This window comes from Procambarus clarkii, chromosome 89, assembly GCF_040958095.1.
Source record: "Procambarus clarkii isolate CNS0578487 chromosome 89, FALCON_Pclarkii_2.0, whole genome shotgun sequence".
NCBI lineage: Eukaryota > Metazoa > Arthropoda > Malacostraca > Decapoda > Cambaridae > Procambarus > Procambarus clarkii.
In genome coordinates this window covers 8256670-8276760 of record NC_091238.1, presented here as the reverse complement: position 1 = coordinate 8276760, position 20091 = coordinate 8256670, and the positions used below count along the sequence as shown (strand labels likewise).

General features: G+C 49.2%; 2 protein-coding genes across 2 annotated transcripts in view; both read right to left on the bottom strand.

Annotated features, from left to right (window-relative positions):
* LOC123773467 (arrestin domain-containing protein 17-like) overlaps positions 1–15053 on the bottom strand; it is a 47257-nt gene extending 32204 nt beyond the window's left edge. Inside the window, exons 1-3 of the mRNA XM_069317829.1 lie at positions 14725–15053; positions 13275–13400; positions 5457–5632 (exon numbers count right to left, since the gene is read on the bottom strand). Of these exons, the coding sequence (XP_069173930.1) occupies positions 5457–5632; positions 13275–13400; positions 14725–14818 (396 nt within the window). The 5' untranslated portion in view covers positions 14819–15053. The remainder of the gene's footprint in view (positions 1–5456; positions 5633–13274; positions 13401–14724) is intronic.
* Positions 15054–16230: 1177 nt separating this feature from the next.
* On the bottom strand, positions 16231–20091 carry LOC123773296 (keratin-associated protein 10-11-like). Its single transcript, XM_069317828.1, has 2 exons — positions 20039–20091; positions 16231–17221 (listed from the first exon to the last, which is right to left on the bottom strand). Exons 1-2 carry the CDS (start codon positions 20089–20091, stop codon positions 16231–16233), a joined length of 1044 nt encoding a protein of 347 aa, XP_069173929.1.

Here is a 20091-nt window from a genome sequence, read left to right as displayed (position 1 = left end):
AGACGCTTGACGTGTACAGAGAGGCGACAATAATTGCTACGCCAGACACAGGTGGCTGGGGACGCCAACAACCACACACAACAGACAACCACACACAACAGAGCAACAACCACACACAACAGATCAACAACCACACACAACAGAGCAACAACCACACACAACAGAGCAACAACCACACACAACAGATCAACAACCACACACAACAGACAACCACACACAACAGATCAACAACCACACACAACAGAGCAACAACCACACACAACAGAGCAACAACCACACACAACAGAGCAACAACCACACACAACAGATCAACAACCACACACAACAGATCAACAACCACACACAACAGACAACCACACACAACAGATCAACAACCACACACAACAGAGCAACAACCACACACAACAGATCAACAACCACACACAACAGAGCAACAACCACACACAACAGAGCAACAACCACACACAACAGATCAACAACCACACACAACAGATCAACAACCACACACAACAGATCAACAACCACACACAACAGACAACCACACACAACAGATCAACAACCACACACAACAGATCAACAACCACACACAACAGAGCAACAACCACACACAACAGAGCAACAACCACACACAACAGAGCAACAACCACACACAACAGATCAACAACCACACACAACAGATCAACAACCACACACAACAGATCAACAACCACACACAACAGAGCAACAACCACACACAACAGAGCAACAACCACACACAACAGATCAACAACCACACACAACAGAGCAACAACCACACACAACAGAGCAACAACCACACACAACAGAGCAACAACCACACACAACAGATCAACAACCACACACAACAGAGCAACAACCACACACAACAGATCAACAACCACACACAACAGATCAACAACCACACACAACAGAGCAACAACCACACACAACAGAGCAACAACCACACACAACAGATCAACAACCACACACAACAGAGCAACAACCACACACAACAGATCAACAACCACACACAACAGATCAACAACCACACACAACAGATCAACAACCACACACAACAGACAACCACACACAACAGATCAACAACCACACACAACAGAGCAACAACCACACACAACAGAGCAACAACCACACACAACAGAGCAACAACCACACACAACAGATCAACAACCACACACAACAGAGCAACAACCACACACAACAGATCAACAACCACACACAACAGATCAACAACCACACACAACAGATCAACAACCACACACAACAGACAACCACACACAACAGATCAACAACCACACACAACAGAGCAACAACCACACACAACAGAGCAACAACCACACACAACAGAGCAACAACCACACACAACAGAGCAACAACCACACACAACAGATCAACAACCACACACAACAGACAACCACACACAACAGATCAACAACCACACACAACAGATCAACAACCACACACAACAGAGCAACAACCACACACAACAGAGCAACAACCACACACAACAGATCAACAACCACACACAACAGAGCAACAACCACACACAACAGATCAACAACCACACACAACAGATCAACAACCACACACAACAGAGCAACAACCACACACAACAGAGCAACAACCACACACAACAGACAACCACACACAACAGATCAACAACCACACACAACAGATCAACAACCACACACAACAGATCAACAACCACACACAACAGATCAACAACCACACACAACAGAGCAACAACCACACACAACAGATCAACAACCACACACAACAGAGCAACAACCACACACAACAGAGCAACAACCACACACAACAGATCAACAACCACACACAACAGATCAACAACCACACACAACAGATCAACAACCACACACAACAGAGCAACAACCACACACAACAGAGCAACAACCACACACAACAGATCAACAACCACACACAACAGACAACCACACACAACAGACAGAGCAACAACCACACACAACAGACAGAGCAACAACCACACACAACAGACAGAGCAACAACCACACACAACAGATCAACAACCACACACAACAGAGCAACAACCACACACAACAGATCAACAACCACACACAACAGAGCAACAACCACACACAACAGACAGAGCAACAACCACACACAACAGAGCAACAACCACACACAACAGACAGAGCAACAACCACACACAACAGATCAACAACCACACACAACAGAGCAACAACCACACACAACAGATCAACAACCACACACAACAGATCAACAACCACACACAACAGATCAACAACCACACACAACAGATCAACAACCACACACAACAGACAACCACACACAACAGACAACCACACACAACAGACAACCACACACAACAGACAACCACACACAACAGACAACCACACACAACAGACAACCACACACAACAGACAACCACACACAACAGACAACCACACACAACAGACAACCACACACAACAGATCAACAACCACACACAACAGAGCAACAACCACACACAACAGAGCAACAACCACACACAACAGATCAACAACCACACACAACAGACAACCACACACAACAGACAACCACACACAACAGACAGAGCAACAACCACACACAACAAACAACCACACACAACATATCAACAACCACACACAACAAACAACCACACACAACAGAGCAACAACCACACACAACAGAGCAACAACCACACACAACAGATCAACAACCACACACAACAGATCAACAACCACACACAACAGATCAACAACCACACACAACAGATCAACAACCACACACAACAGAGCAACAACCACACACAACAGAGCAACAACCACACACAACAGAGCAACAACCACACACAACAGACAACCACACACAACAGATCAACAACCACACACAACAGATCAACAACCACACACAACAGATCAACAACCACACACAACAGACAACCACACACAACAGACAACCACACACAACAGATCAACAACCACACACAACAGAGCAACAACCACACACAACAGACAACCACACACAACAGATCAACAACCACACACAACAGATCAACAACCACACACAACAGATCAACAACCACACACAACAGAGCAACAACCACACACAACAGATCAACAACCACACACAACAGATCAACAACCACACACAACAGAGCAACAACCACACACAACAGATCAACAACCACACACAACAAACAACCACACACAACAGAGCAACAACCACACACAACAGAGCAACAACCACACACAACAGATCAACAACCACACACAACAGAGCAACAACCACACACAACAGAGCAACAACCACACACAACAGAGCAACAACCACACACAACAGATCAACAACCACACACAACAAACAACCACACACAACAGAGCAACAACCACACACAACAGAGCAACAACCACACACAACAGAGCAACAACCACACACAACAGAGCAACAACCACACACAACAGAGCAACAACCACACACAACAGAGCAACAACCACACACAACAGATCAACAACCACACACAACAAACAACCACACACAACAGACAACCACACACAACAGAGCAACAACCACACAACAGAACAACAACCACACACAACAGAACAACAACCACACACAACAGAGCAACAACCACACACAACAGAGCAACAACCACACACAACAGATCAACAACCACACACAACAGACAACCACACACAACAGAGCAACAACCACACACAACAGACAACCACACACAACAGAGCAACAACCACACACAACAGACAACCACACACAACAGAGCAACAACCACACACAACAGAGCAACAACCACACACAACAGAGCAACAACCACACACAACAGAGCAACAACCACACACAACAGACAACCACACACAACAGAGCAACAACCACACACAAGACAACCACACACAACAACAACCCACCAGCCACGAGGTGTAATGAATGTAAATTAGTTATAACTGTAAAGACTTTGTAAAAGAGATAATATCGTGCAAGAATGGTTGTGTGTGTTGTATATTAACTGTACACTCTTGTTCCACTCACTCCTCCATATATACACATATATTTGAATTTATCATAAGAATATACAAGATCTATACTTTGTGAACCCCTGTCCTAAGTTGTTCAAGCTGCACTCATATGTTTCGAAAAAGATCGCAGGTACAGTCAAAATTATGAAATATGTTAATACTGTATTAAGAATATATCGAAAATTGGGCAATTACCACTCAAAAAAATTAGCATCAAAATTAAAAAAAAATGCCAATATTTACATTCAGATAAACGTCTCTAAATAATTTCACCACAAAAGATAAATGTCTTTTTTTTATCAAGCAGATTGTGTCTGTCTGTCCAAGGGCCAGACACATGGAGGTAGTCTCTCTAAACCTTCCCTGTTTACTGCTGATTGTTATGAGGTCGGCCCCATGGCCTCCTTTATGGGAGGTCGGGCCATATATCAAGTTTACGAGGAGGTTATCACTAGACGTAACCATTAACGGGGTTATCACTAAACGTGACCATTAACGGGGTTATTACTAGAAGTAACCATTAACGGGGTTATCACTAGACGTGACCATTAACGGGGTTATCACTAGACGTGACCATTAACGGGGTTATTACTAGACGTGACCATTAACGGGGTTATCATTAGACGTGACCATTAACGGGGTTATCACTAGACGTAACCACTAACAGGGTTATCACTAAACGTGACCATTAACGGGGTTATCACTAGACGTGACCATTAACGGGGTTATCACTAGACGTGACCATTAACGGAGTTATTACTAGACGTGACCATTAACGGGGTTATTACTAGACGTGACCATTAACGGGGTTATTACTAGACGTAACCATTAATGGGGTTATCATTAGACGTGACCATTAACGGGATTATTACTAGACGTGACCATTAACGGGGTTATTACTAGACGTGAACATTAACGGGGTTATTACTAGACGTAACCATTAACGGGGTTATCAAAAGACGTGAACATTAACGGGGTTATCACAAGACGTGAACATTAACGGGGTTATCACAAGACGTGAACATTAACAGGGTTATCACAAGACGTGAACATTAACGGGGTTATCACAAGACGTGAACATTAACGGGGTTATCACAAGACGTGAACATTAACGGGGTTATCACAAGACGTGAACATTAACGGGGTTATCACAAGACGTGAACATTAAACGGGGTTATCACAAGACGTGAACATTAACGGGGTTATCACAAGACGTGAACATTAACGGGGTTATCACAGGGGTACCCATAAACTACGGGAGTTCTCGCAAGGAGTGGCCATTAAGGCTTGACGGTGGATGGGAGTAACCATTAAGACTTGACGGGGGGGGGGGGTGGTGAGAGTAACCTAAGACTTGACAGGAGGTGGTAGTTAATATTAAGACAAGAGGTAAAGCTCAGTACTGACTGACCTGTTAATGCTCGGGGTCCACTTGGCGTGGAGACTGTCAACAGGACTGTCCCTGGCGGCGGGTTTTCTCCGGGCCTCCTTCCAGCCCTTCCTGCCTGGCCTCAGGTTCTCCAGCCCCTTCGGGTAGTCGGTGAAGTGGATGCAACACTCTCCCAGGAACCTCATCTTCACTCCTGCGTCAAACACTTCCACATTAACATGTAAACACTGGAATAACACAGGTATCAAAGTTACTTTTTTGTTGTAAACAATGTGTTTCGTTCCGTTATAACAAGGTGGTTCTTGTACATGTGTGGTTGTTGTACATGTGTGGCTGTTGTACATGTTTGGTTGTTGTACATGTGTGGCTGTTGTACATGTTTGGTTGTTGTACATGTGTGGCTGTTGTACATGTGTGTGGCTGTTGTACATGTGTGGCTGTTGTACATGTGTGTGGCTGTTGTACATGTGTGACTGCTGTACATGTGTGGCTGTTGTACATGTGTGTGGCTGTTGTACATGTTTGGCTGTAGCATATATATGTGGCTGCTGTACATGTGTGGCTCCTTTACATGTGTGGCTGCTGTACATGTGTGCCTCCTGTACATGTGTGGTTGCTGTACATGTGTGCCTCCTGTACATGTGTGGTTGCTGTACATGTGTGCCTCCTGTACATGTGTGGCTGCTGTACATGTGTGGCTCCTGTACATGTGTAGCTGTTTTACATGTTGTGACGAATCCCCGGCTTGTATTTTCCCTATCCCAGCTATAAGAGTCATACCTCCCCGATTTGTATATCCAATACTTTCATGCATGGGGACGAGTTTGGGTGCTTTAAAGGAGAAGCCAAAGTTGACCGTTGGCGACAAATTAGGGTTTTGCAAATGGCTTTAAGCTTTTCTGCCAGGAAAATATGGGGGGTGGGAGGTAAGCATTCCTGCCGGAGGAGGCCAGGACGCAGTGCATTGTGGGAACCGCGCCAGCCGCCTGCTGATTGGTCAGCCTCAGGAGCGTGGCATCGTTGACCAATGGCATGACGCCTAGAACGTGACGTAGTGTGTCGGAGGGGCTCCAGCGGCTCGAGGCGGGAAGCGGCGTCAGTCTCTCCAGTGACGTAAGCGAGCGGAAGTGCGCTCGAGAGCTCGCTAGTCTGGAAGGCACAGAGGCCTCAGGAGGGATATTCTCATTAACAGTTACCGATACCAGCGTCGAGGAAGGCTTGTAATCTCCAGGGGAGCAGCTAAGGAAGTACATTGATGGTGGGAAGAGAACACCAGGAGCCGGAGGCTGACAAGATCTGCGGTCCTGTGGCAGCTGAACAGCGCTGGGAGGAGCCGTGTGTCGCGTCCTGCGGGCTACTAGCAGGGAGAGCTGAGTGAAGCTGAGGAGAAGACAGTCTGAGATTACTGAGGAGTATGAGCACTGTCACCGAGACTACAGGGAGGATGCAACTTGCTCAGTGACTGAGGGAAGAAGTCGGGAGCAGTACCATCCTGCATTGGAGTGATTTTACTGGTGGGTAAGCTCGATCGAGGACCCGAGCTTACGTGTCAACCGACACGATATATTAGGAAGCCTTGGAAGTCGAGCTGACTTTACTCGCTACGGGTCCAAGGCCGGGTTTAGGGAAAGGAACCCAAGCCCGTAGAGGACTGAGGTGCTTCCGGGGTGTTCAGTAGCGCCCAGTGGAAGAATGGAGCTAAAACCCGCCACAGAGTAAATTGGCGACCTTGCCAGGATTCGAGTGCGGGGACAGTGCGCCAAGGTTGACATAAAGTGGCAACCTTATCCTTGCTAGTGACCAGTATAATTTAGGTAGTGCGCAATAGTTGCTCAGGTAACCTAAGAAATGGAGGACGGTAAAGTAGCTGAGTTTGTGGAGTCAAGGGACGTGAGTGTGCTGGAGGACTGGACCAAGGACCAGTTTCAACAGGTGGTGGACTACTTTGGCATACAGCTGGCGTCATCGAAAGTGGCGGAGAGACGTTTGGAGATTGTTGCTGCTCATCTCAGGGCGCGAGAAGAGGCCCTCCTAGGGGTGAACAGTTTCGGGAGACTGCCAGTGCTGGGAGGGCTCGAAGCGATGGAGGAAGCAACGGGGGGCTCCAGTGGAAGCAGGAAGAGTGTAAAGCTGGAAATGTTGAAATTGCAGCTGGAGGCTCAGCGGGATGAGCGTGAGCTCGAGACGCAGTTGAGGCGGGTAAAGCCCGAGTGGCAACTGCAACGTGAGGAGGGAGCCGTCCAACTGCAACGTGAGGAGGGAGCCGTCCAACTGCAACGTGAGGAGGGAGCCGTCCAACTGCAACGTGAGGAGGGAGCCGTCCAACTGCAACGTGAGGAGGGAGCCGTCCAACTGCAACGTGAGGAGGGGAGCCGTCCAACTGCAACGAGAGGAGTGGGAGCGAGCCGTCCAACTGCAACGAGAGGAGTGGGAGCGAGCCGTCCAACTGCAACGATGAGGAGGGAGCGAGCCGTCCAACTGCAACGAGAGGAGTGGGAGCGAGCCGTCCAACTGCAACGAGAGGAGTGGGAGCGAGCCGTCCAACTGCAACGAGAGGAGTGGGAGCGAGCCGTCCAACTGCAACGAGAGGAGTGGGAGCGAGCCATCCAACTGCAACGAGAGGAGTGGGAGCGAGCCGTCCAACTGCAACGAGAGGAGTGGGAGCGAGCCATCCAACTGCAACGAGAGGAGTGGGAGCGAGCCGTCCAACTGCAACGAGAGGAGTGGGAGCGAGCCATCCAACTGCAACGAGAGGAGTGGGAGCGAGCCATCCAACTGCAACGAGAGGAGTGGGAGCGAGCCGTCCAACTGCAACGAGAGGAGTGGGAGCGAGCCGTCCAACTGCAACGAGAGGAGTGGGAGCGAGCCGTCCAACTGCAACGAGAGGAGTGGGAGTGAGCCGTCCAACTGCAACGAGAGGAGTGGGAGTGAGCCGTCCAACTGCAACGAGAGGAGTGGGAGCGAGCCATCCAACTGCAACGAGAGGAGTGGGAGCGAGCCGTCCAACTGCAACGAGAGGAGTGGGAGTGAGCCGTCCAACTGCAACGAGAGGAGTGGGAGTGAGCCGTCCAACTGCAACGAGAGGAGTGGGAGTGAGCCGTCCAACTGCAACGAGAGGAGTGGGAGTGAGCCGTCCAACTGCAACGAGAGGAGTGGGAGCGAGCCGTCCAACTGCAACGAGAGGAGTGGGAGTGAGCCGTCCAACTGCAACGAGAGGAGTGGGAGCGAGCCGTCCAACTGCAACATGAGGAGCGAGTCGAACAACTGCAACAAGAAGAGTGTGAGCGAGAGCGCGTCACACAGCTGCAGCGGGAGGTCCAGCTACAGATTCAGAAGAAACCAAGAGATTGGAGTTAGAGACCAACAAGGAGGTAGAACTGTGGCATATAGAGCGCGGGGTGACGCAACAACCTAGTCGACGGGACGACCACTGTGTGAAGGAACGTGACCTACCAGGGTTCATACCACATGAGGCCGAGAGTTTCTTCGACCATTTTGAGTGGGTCGCGACCGTAAAAATATGGCTGGACGAAGATTGGGCGGAACTGGTTCAGAGTAGGTTGACCGTGGAAGCCAGGCAGGCCTAAAATATGCTGGACAAAGAGGAATGCCTGAGTTATGAAGAGTGCGGTGCTGCGTTCTTTCCGGCTGACTCTCAAGTCGTACCGGAAGAAGTTCCGAGAGTGCACTCGAGCACCAAGGAGGACATACACTGAGGCAGCCAGGGAGTTGGAGCGTAGTCAGAGGAAGCAGAGACGGCCGAGGAAGTTAAACAGTTAATTGTAATGGAAAAGTTCATGTCACTGCTCAATTCAGAATTGAGAATGAGAATCAAGGAGGCAGGCCTCAAGGATTTGAGGGCCGTGGTGGATATGTTAGAAGAAGCGTTACACCCTCGGAGGGAAGGTCCGCCCAAACCACCGGCATACCCGGGTTTCGATTGTAGCTTTAGGAGCGTGGGAGGAATGAAGACTAGAGTGGAACATCCCAAGTCTAGCTTTCTAAGCAGAGCGAACCAGGGGCCTGGGGTTTTCAGAGAGCCAGCGAGAAAGCCTCAAGGTAGTAAGGTTGGGTCAAGCTCTGGAGCAGGGGGGCGCTGCCAGGGAGACTGCAGTGGGAAGCTCAACGAGGATCCAGGGGCTCGGTGTCCTCGGGAAGTGTGGCCAGAGTGACTGGTGGAGGTGTCGGACAACCCGACACCATTTACTAATATTAAATACAATAGGCAGATAATATTGCTGCTGCTGTTGTATATATATATATAAATTCTCCCATAGAAGACGTGGCGCAGTGGAATTTTCCGTCAATAGAAAACGAGATATTATTGCCACAGAGCACTATAAATTCACCAGCTATTCTGTTGGGAATTATACTTAATAAGTCTTTGGACTTATAACATCATAAAAACATCTCATTTGAATTAACTTAATTATCAGTATCAAAATAGAGTAAATATGACCATTCTATCACTTATTGACATCTGGACAAGGAGAGCCAAGGCGTCAGTGGTGAGGGAGGTCAGCCATTGTTAGACCAGAGTCGCTGGGGAGCGAGTTTAGCTCCTATAAGTTCCCTTGGACGAAGTGTTATGGAGATCAAATTAGTGCTTCTACCATCATCAACATGCAGTCAACGTCTAAATAAGGGAAGTGTCTTTCCGAAATCCTATATAGTCACTATTGGCCAGTAATGTTAGGTAAATATGATTAATTCTGGTTAGAACACGAGGCAACGACTCAACCCAGGTAATTAATCCTTGGTCCTTATCTAATAATATAACAAATATTTTTCTCTAATATAGGTGTCATATATTAGGATTCCGGCTTTACAGCTAATGCCCTCTGACAGGAATAATATAAGAGGAAGCAGTACAGCTGTTTGCTTCCCTTCTCCACACGGGAGACATCTCCCGTCACGCAGGGTGCAGTCGCGCCTCCACAGATCTCCAGTATCAGCTCTTGATACTGGTAATGGCTCAAAAGGGCCACCACTTACAGGCTATGGTGGCCCGTGGTGGCCCGTGCCACCTTTTGGGTGGCTTAATCTTTATCAATCAATCAATCTGTTTGGTGCATCAGTACAGGGCTGGTGGATGGTAGCCTCACCAAGAGGATTATTTGGTGTCATCAGTCGTGTTTTTACTTGGTGGACTAAGCCTACCATACAATAAGATAAGGCACCTCAATTTATTTTCTAATATATGTAGTTTAATACTGTAGTTTGATTTGCTGCATATATATAAATTTAATATAACCCTCCCCTAATGTGTAAGAATCGAGTTGTGAGAATAATGCAGAAATACAGTCCATTAAACATCATACAAATTGCTATCGAAATATATAAATTAACGTAATATAAATTCTATATAAATTCATATAAATTAAATAAATATAAATCTCACGAGTCGGTTCCCACAGGGGGACCTGCCAGAGTGGGGCGGTGTTTCAGTTGTGGAGTAAAGGGACACTGTGCTTGGGAATGTGGTCGCCACAGGAAGACTGGGAATGTGGCTTTGGTCAGGATGGCGGACCCAGGAGTTGAGGACGTTTTAGAAAGGACACCGATAGAAAGGGGTAAGAGGATCCACCCTTTCATTTGCGAAGGTACGATAAGAATAGGGAAAGCGGATCCCGTCCCGGTGAAAATGTTACGGGATACTGGGGCGGATTTCACCTGGATGGGGAGACGCTATTCTCTGGAGGGCATGAGAGTACCAGCGTGGGGGGTGGGGGTTATTGTGGATACGGTGGGAGGACTGGTGAGAGTGCCCCTTCACTTTGTGAAGGGGCACTCTTGCTGATTATGGCTGCAAGACCCTAGTGGCAGGAGTTTGTGCCTCAGTGCCGTGGATGGAAGGTCAAGTAATCTTAGGGAACGACTCTTGGGGGGGGGGGGGGCGGGGGTGCTTGGAGCCCTATAAAAGAAGAGGTCATTTAGTAGATACGAAGGGAGACGCGACAGGGATAGAGAGGATAGCTATCCCTGTGTGTGCCGATATTGTGGGATGGGGCATTGGGGGCGAGGCGAGTAAGTCTGGGTGGTGTGAGGAAAATAGGCCAGATGACATGAGCTTCGATCACCTGTTGGAAGAGGAAGCCGGAGGACAAAAGACATCGGAGAGGAGCCGTGCACGCTTCTCTCTTGTGCACACTCTTTCAAATGTTACGTTATGTTGGCTGTAATGTTATATAAGGTGTTGCAGGTGACTGCTCCTTAATGTTTATCCTTCACCAAAGTTCTCGCATTACAAACTCTGGCAGCCAAAAAATTATTACCACGCTGATGACTCGCTTGTCTTCTTTTATTATTATATGTATCATTCTTGGATAATTTATGTCAAATTCAAGAGCTGAAACCGTTTGCGTGACGCCAAAACTTGAGAAATCCGTCTGAGCTTCTTCATTTATCATGCGCTAATGACAATGTGACTGACAACTCTTGAGAACTGACATTAATTACTACGGAAAAGCACTATCTGTTTTACTATCAAATGAGTTAATTTATGTAATGTATTATTATATGGGCAAAAGTTGCCGTTCGGCTGTGTTCTGACGTCACTTCTGATTTGCCGAGAGGCAGAAACCCACACAATCATGAGGTCATTATAGCGACTTGACAGAGCATCACTCATCAATCTGATTAGCTGAGGTTCTGATTAGCTGAGGTCGGCACTGACTTTGCTTTGAGCTCTTGTTTTGAGATTGTCGCTCGGATGTCCTGACCCAGTACCCGAGAATCTCCCTAAATGTGGTTTGTGAGACGTGGTGAGCGTATCAGAAGGCTTACATGGTGGTGGTTAAGGCTTACATGGTGGTGGTCAAGGCTTACATGGTGGTGGTCAAGGCTTACATGGTGGTGGTCAAGGCTTACATGGTGGTGGTCAAGGCTTACATGGTGGTGGTCAAGGCTTACATGGTGGTGGTCAAGGCTTACATGGTGGTGGTCAAGGCTTACATGGTGGTGGTCAAGGCTTACATGGTGGTGGTCAAGGCTTACATGGTGGTGGTCAAGGCTTACACGGGGAAATTTTATACTGTCTCTGGCAGGCTGATGGGGTAGTGTGGTGTGCCGGTGGGGGGGGGGGGATGCGATGATCGTTAATGCTTCAAACTTCAAATAAAGGCGCCAATGTCAACCTAAAATTGCTGTGACAAAGCACGTCGGCGGTGATGATCAACCGTCGGCCAGGTGGAATATAATGACCAATAAATTCTTCGCGTCCGGTAATCAGTGAATTCCTGAGTGTGAGTGAATGTTGGACAGCTGATGGAGGGTAAACAAGTGTGCTTGATGAAGGTTTCTTAGTGTGTGTGGTCTGTGTGACCGGCGCCCGGGCTGTGGCTATACCTGGAGACGCCAGGGGACCCGGCCACACCCCTTGGTCACCCAAGACGGTGACGCTGCCCAGTACTGTCCCTGTGGTGGTGTGTCCACTCACAGGATGAGTGGCGCTGCCCAGCACTGTCCCTGTGGTGGTGTGTCCACTCACAGGATGAGTGGCGCTGCCCAGTACTGTCCCTGTGGTGGTGTGTCCACTCACAGGATGAGTGGCGCTGCCCAGTACTGTCCCTGTGGTGGTGTGTCCACTCACAGGATGAGTGGCGGTGTGTTCACTCACGGGATGAGTGACGGGGCCCAATGCTGTCCCTATGGCGGTGTGGTCACTCCCAGGATGAGTGACGCTGCCCAGTACTGTCCCTGTGGCGGTGTGGTCACTCCCAGGATGAGTGACGGGGCCCAATACTGTCCCTCACCCTATAAATGCTTCCCATCCTCCCGCCCTACGATAGACCCTCCCATGTGTTCCTCGCCCCGTGGATAATGTCAGTACTCACCCTTAAGGTTGAGAGGCTCGGCTACCTGAAGGACGACGTTGCCTGTGATCGTCTGCTTGGAGAAGTACACGCCGCTGGGAACGTCGAATTGAATCTCGAACCTCTGTGGGCGGACCATAGGAGTGTCTGTTGGAAGAGTGGGCGGTTAGCGGCGGGGTGGGCGGCAGAGGGGTAGTTAGTAGCCACCCACTAACTGTGGGTGGATGATTATTGGGCAGAGTGGAGTGAGCGAGGGCTGGGAGGGGTGTGTGGAGGGGGTATGGTAAAGTATGTGAAGGGACTGTAAGGGTTGGCAAGTGATGGTGAGGTGTGGTGAGAGGTATAGTCGAGGTGTGGTGAGAGGTATAGTTGAGGTGTGGTGAGAGGTATAGTCGAGGTGTGGTGAGAGGTATAGTCGAGGTGTGGTGAGAGGTATAGTCGAGGTGTGGTGAGAGGTATAGTCGAGGTGTGGTGAGAGGTATAGTCGAGGTGTGGTGAGAGGTATAGTCGAGGTGTGGTGAGAGGTATAGTCGAGGTGTGGTGAGAGGTATAGTTGAGGTGTGGTGAGGTGAGCGTGCCTCATACCTAACCATTAACCAGGAGTTCCATATACGAGAGACGTGTTCTCCCACCTGCCAGCACTCTGGAGTAGGACACAGTAAGACTCATAGTGATACATTATAGTCTGGGTACACCACCATACAGGCTGAGGCCTCTTATCATGCACCTTCAAACGCAATTTAATATTCATAAGAAATACTCGCAAAACTTGTTATAATGAACTTTAGCATTATAATACAACTCAACGGAACACTTGCAATACTTTAATAGTCAAACATTACAGTCGAAACATTATGCTAAAGTTTTCTTCGATTTAGACAATATTTATCTTTCCCTTTCCTTTCTCCTATAATAAAGTGTATTTAAGTGCATATGTTGTTGTGGTGCTTTAACTATAGGTCAGTGTAGTACACATGGATCACATTACTATGGTGGTCTAAACTCAGCAGCCTTATGACGTGTTGGCTGAGTGAAACCCGGCCTGGTGCAGCCACGGGGTCCTCGTCCCTGTGGCCGTCCCTCGACCCGCTGTATCTTAGCCAGTCTTGAGACCTCTGCCTCAAGTTTAAGTACGATAAAAGCAAGTTATAAGACGTATCTAGAGCCAGAGGCTTAGGCAGTAAGGTTGAGGTCTCGCAGAGGACTCATGAAGCCTGGTCTGCATGATTTATGATCATGTATCCGAAAGAATTCATGTACAAAATGTCTAAATTTGTTGTTACCTATTGTTAAAAATATTACACGCTGAAAGTTATCATATATAGGTATGTAAAATGTGGCATTTATGTGGCCTATGATAAGGATGTGTGATATGTAAATATGTTTTTTTGTGTGAAATATAACATGGATTTGTTACATATGAATAATTAACACAAGAATGTTGAGATGGAGTGAAGAGCAGTGTACTCACTTGCCAACTGGTAGACGCTGATATTCGTCCAGCTAGTGGACACATTGCTACTCTCAGTGACGGCATAGAAATTTTTGTAGGAGGCCTTTTTCATGAGCCTAACGTGACGTGAGACAAGAGGCAGCGTGTCCACCAGGCGACATGGTCCTTACGCAGGTGTGTGGGGCAGGGCGCCGGGCTCACACTGGTGTGTGGGGCAGGGCGCCGGGCTCACACTGGTGTGTGGGGCAGGGCGCCGGGCTCACACTGCTGGCACACACTGGTGTGTGGGGCAGGGCGCCGGGCTCACACTGCTGGCACACACTGGTGTGTGGGGCAGGGCGCCGGGCTCACACTGGTGTGTGGGGCAGGGCGCCGGGCTCACACTGCTGGCACACACTGGTGTGTGGGGCAGGGCGCCGGGCTCACACTGCTGGCACACACTGGTGTGTGGGGCAGGGCGCCGGGCTCACACTGCTGGCACACACTGGTGTGTGGGGCAGGGCGCCGGGCTCACACTGCTGGCACACACTGGTGTGTGGGGCAGGGTGCCGGGCTCACACTCCTGGCACACACTCACGCAGGTGTGTGGGGCAGGGCGCCGGGCTCACACTCACGTCAACATGCCGTAGAGCACTTGCTATGGACTTGACATAGAATCACGAAGTCTTTGGCATAGATGTATCACTCAACCCAACACGGAGGCACTCAAAATAGGATCACGCTTCAACATATCGTGGAGGTAGTTGGCAGGGACTTATCATTCAGTATAACTAGGAGGCACTTGCCATTGGCAGACGACTCAACACATCATTGTGGCACTTGCCATTGGCAGACGACTCAACACATCATTGTGGCACTTGGCATAGGCACATAACTCATCACGGTGGCATTAATTGGCATAAGCACATATTTCAACATATTATGGCCAGAAATACATCTTTGCAGGTGTTTTTCTCAATAGTTTTCTCCATAAACGATTAAATTATAATTACACTATAAGTGCATTACGGTGTAAGCCTCCAGCAGCAGCAGCAGCAGCAGTACGGAGCCTCATCCAGCCTGCAGGGAGCGGCCCACCGAGTGAACACACTCAACTAACGCAATGCTTAAGCATAAAGTGAATATCAAAATGAACATATAAACTAAGTTAAACAAAGCTGAAGCACCGCAAAATACACGTACAAGCCCAGGCAACAAAGCTGCGACACAAGCACTGACTACACAACACTCTACGGACACTACAAGCCACAGTTCACTACTGGCCCTCCCTCCGACACACACTCTGGGCTCCACAATGCTCGCCCCTCACTACCCAATAGATTTTTCTGTGTGAATGTCATGAATAAAGCATGAGCCGGGTGTAGGCGAGGTGTAGCAAGCTCACACCACCTTAACGGAGTGTGTGTCATTGTCAGACACGTCTCCTCCGCGCTACTATGGCTCAGTGTAAGTACTAAATATTGACGCTGCTCATTACCTTCAAGCACACACAAACATATATATAGCTAGACATATATAGATTGGTCACGACACAACATAAATACTCTTCAATCTATCAACAGGTGACTTACACGTTGGTGGCTTACACTTTCCTGGCTTACACTTTGGTGACTTACACTTTCCTGGCTTACACTTTGGTGACTTACACTTTGGTGACTTACACTTTGGTGACTTACACTTTCCTGGCTTACACTTTGGTGACTTACACTTTCCTGGCTTACACTTTGGTGACTTACACGTTGGTGGCTTACACGTTGGTGGCTTACACGTTGGTGGCTTACACTTTGGTGACTTACACTTTGGTGACTTACACTTTGGTGACTTACACTTTGGTGACTTACACTTTCCTGGCTTACACTTTGGTGACTTACACTTTCCTGGCTTACACTTTGGTGACTTACACGTTGGTGACTTACACGTTGGTGGCTTACACGTTGGTGGCTTACACTTTGGTGACTTACACTTTGGTGACTTACACTTTGGTGGCTTACACGTTGGTGGCTTACACTTTCCTGGCTTACACTTTGGTGACTTACACTTTCCTGGCTTACACTTTGGTGACTTACACTTTGGTGACTTACACTGTCCTGGCTTACTCTTTGGTGACTTACACTTTGGTGACTTACACTTTCCTGGCTTACACTTTGGTGACTTACACTTTGGTGACTTACAATTTGGGGACTTACACTTTGGTGATTTACACTTTCCTGGCTTACACTTTGGTGACTTAAACTTTGGTGACTTACACTTTCCTGGCTTACACTTTGGTGACTTAAACTTTGGTGACTTACACTTTCCTGGCTTACACTTTGGTGACTTAAACTTTGGTGACTTACACTTTGGTGACTTACAATTTGGGGACTTACACTTTGGTGATTTACACTTTCCTGGCTTACACTTTGGTGACTTAAACTTTGGTGACTTACACTTTCCTGGCTTACACTTTGGTGGCTTACACTTTGGGGGCCCCCTCCCTATCCGGCCCGTTGGCGCCGTGAGGGGGCTTGGTGGACGGCTGCCGGAGTGTGATGCTCCGTGAGACAGTCCTCTGTCCTTTTGTGGCCTTGCGCTCCTGCTGCTGTCTTCTCTAATTGTGCCGGATCGCTTTTCCTCTTCCTTATGTTTTGTTTTTCTCCCCCCTCTTCTATCTGCTTGTCGTTTCCTGCCGACCTTTTGCTTGTTTTCGTTATTCATTTGGACTTCTTCTATTTTGACGGCCGGGGGCTTGAGGAGGCATTCTCTTGCACCCATAGAATTGTAGTACCCAACGTCTCGAGCGAGGGGAACCTTTTATTGTCATTCCCCCTTTCGTCGCTGAACCCGATCTCGACGGACTGACGGTTCTTAAGGTGGCGTTTGTTGGGGCATATACTCACGACGCACCCCTAGGAGGCCCCGCCATGATCGGCGATAGCTTCCTATTGGGTGTCCTGCCTCTAATTGTGGCTCCATGGTGGGTATGGGGGCACATTTGTGGATGAATTTGTCTCTCTTCGTCTGTATTTCGATGAATGTTTCTGTTGTACCCTCTCAGGCTCGTGGGGTGGGCGACCAAGCCCCTGAGTCAGCCTGTTTTGGAAGACCAGGCTCTGTAGCCCCTGCTGCGTTGGGCCCCGACCTTGCTCCTCCTTTGACCATCCTGACTTCTTCCCCCAGTTCCCCTCCCTCCTCTGTGGTTGGGTCGAGCCTCAAGCCCCCAGTGGTGACCACTTCGTCCCCTGGCGTGGCTCAGTCTTTCGTTGTGACTACTGCGCCTTTTAACCCCTCTCTCTCTCTGGGGGTTCTCAACGCCGTCCGCGCCACAGCCGCACTCACTCGATTCCTTCCCGTACTGACGCGTATCAGGCCTTGTTTGGTCCCGCTTCATGGGCCAAATACTTTGATCTCCTCCCTCTTGATTCTGTGCCTCCTGATGATTTCTCCCTCCATCGGCATCTTGTAGATTCCGTGGATGCCTCTGTCACCTTCAACCCCACTCGTCTCGGTACACATGTCGTTGCTGCTCCTTCTCAGGATGCAGCTTCCCGCTTGGCTGCCTTATCCTGCCTTGGCGAGATCCCTGTTCGGGTCTCAAAGAACGCTCAGTTGAATGCCAGTGTTGGCACTATTCTCCTCCCACCCCATGTTGTGACCGGTGTTCGGAATCTGCAGGACTGCCACGATGATATTCGACATATCCTTGCTGCCCAGGGCCATTCTGTCCTCCAGGTAGACTCGTTTACTCGTCCCCCTCGTGGTAGTCGCCGTCAACCCCTCCGGGTTGTGAAGATTACCTTTGATGGTAGGACCCTTCCATCCTCTGTCATTCTTGCTGGTGCCAGGTGCTCTGTCCAGGAGTACATTCCTTCTCCTAGGCTTTGTAACAAGTGCTGGAGGTTTGGGCATGGTGCCCTCCGCTGCTCCGGGACTGTCTCTCTCCTTTGTGTGGTGGCGAAGGTCACTCTAAGTCGGAGTGCACTTCTCCCCAGGCTCGTTGCCTCAACTGCGGTGAGGCCCATCCTACCTTCTCCCGTGCGTGTGTCCATTACAAGCTTGAGGCAGCCGTCCTCAACTTGAAGCACCGGGAGCGTTTATCTTTTCCTGAGGCGAGGCGCCAGGTTCGCCGGCTCCCACCTTATGCTAACATCTCTTATGCTCGCGTGTTGCGCTCTTCCTCTCCTCGTCCTTCCCACCTTCTTCAGACCCACAACCGTTTCCGGGCCTTGGACCCTGATACGCCCACTTCCCTCTCCTCTGTTCCCTTGAGTTCTGTCCCGAAGGGTCCCGCTCCTGGTCCTCTGTCTGGGGTTCCCCTTCTTTCTGCCCGGTCTATCATGTCTCCTGTGTCTTCTTCCTCGTCTCCCTCCGATCCTCCTTCCCATCCTCTTCCTCCATCTATCGGCTCTCCCCACCGCCTGTCGGTGCGGGCTGATGTCCATCGCTCTCCTAACGGCCGTCGTGTGTGCTCTCGTTCAGCTTCTCCTGTTGAGACGCTTGAATGCGTTGCCCGGTACGTAGTTACTGGGACACCTGTCTCTTTAAGTCAGAAGCGTAAGCCTGGTTCCTCTCTTTCCTCCTCCCCGGCGGGTAAGAAGGCTTCGCTTTCTTCCTCGGCCCCTACTTCTGAATCTATCGCCCCTTCCCCTCCCATTTTGGTGGTTGCGCCCCCTGTTCCTGCTATTGAGGTTTTTTTGGCCCCCCCGCTTCCCTCTCGGTTGCTGCCCTTGCTGAGGTGTGCTCCCCTCTTTCTACTTCCCTTCTTCCTGCTGCTGTCTTTGACTACTCCTCTCGGTTGCCTCCTCCTCTTTCTCCTCCGGACCCCGCCTGTCCATCTCTGGTCTGTTCTCCCGCTTCCTTCCCTCCGTCTTTGCTCAGTTTACCCATGCCCTCTAACCCTGACTTTGCTGACCCTGATCCCGACCCTAATCTTCTTTATCGTGCTATGTTGCTCTTTTGCCTTTGTTTCTTCCTTGTTCTCTGTTGTTGTCCTTTCTCTTCTCGTCGATGTCTATTCTGCAATGGAACGTTCGGGGTTATTACGCCAATTTCCTTGAACTCCAACTTCTGATTTCGCAATTTTCACCCCTTTGTTTCTGTCTCCAGGAGCCGATGCTTGGTGCTCGTCCTGGTCGCTTTCGTGGCTATTCCTTTCTCTCCCCCCCCCAGCTGTTGCTGGGAATCCTAACTCTTCTGCTCTCTTGATTCGCTCAAATGTTCCCTTTGTCCCCTTACTTTTTCCTTCGCCTCTCCATTGTTCTGCTGCTCGTATCTTTGTGGGGAAATGGTACACTGTTTGGTTCCATTTATCTCCCCCCGAGTGTCCCGCTTTTTCTTCCTGATCTGATACACTTACTGGACTCCTTGCCGGAGCCTGTGCTCCTGCTGGGTGATTTCAATTGTTGTCAT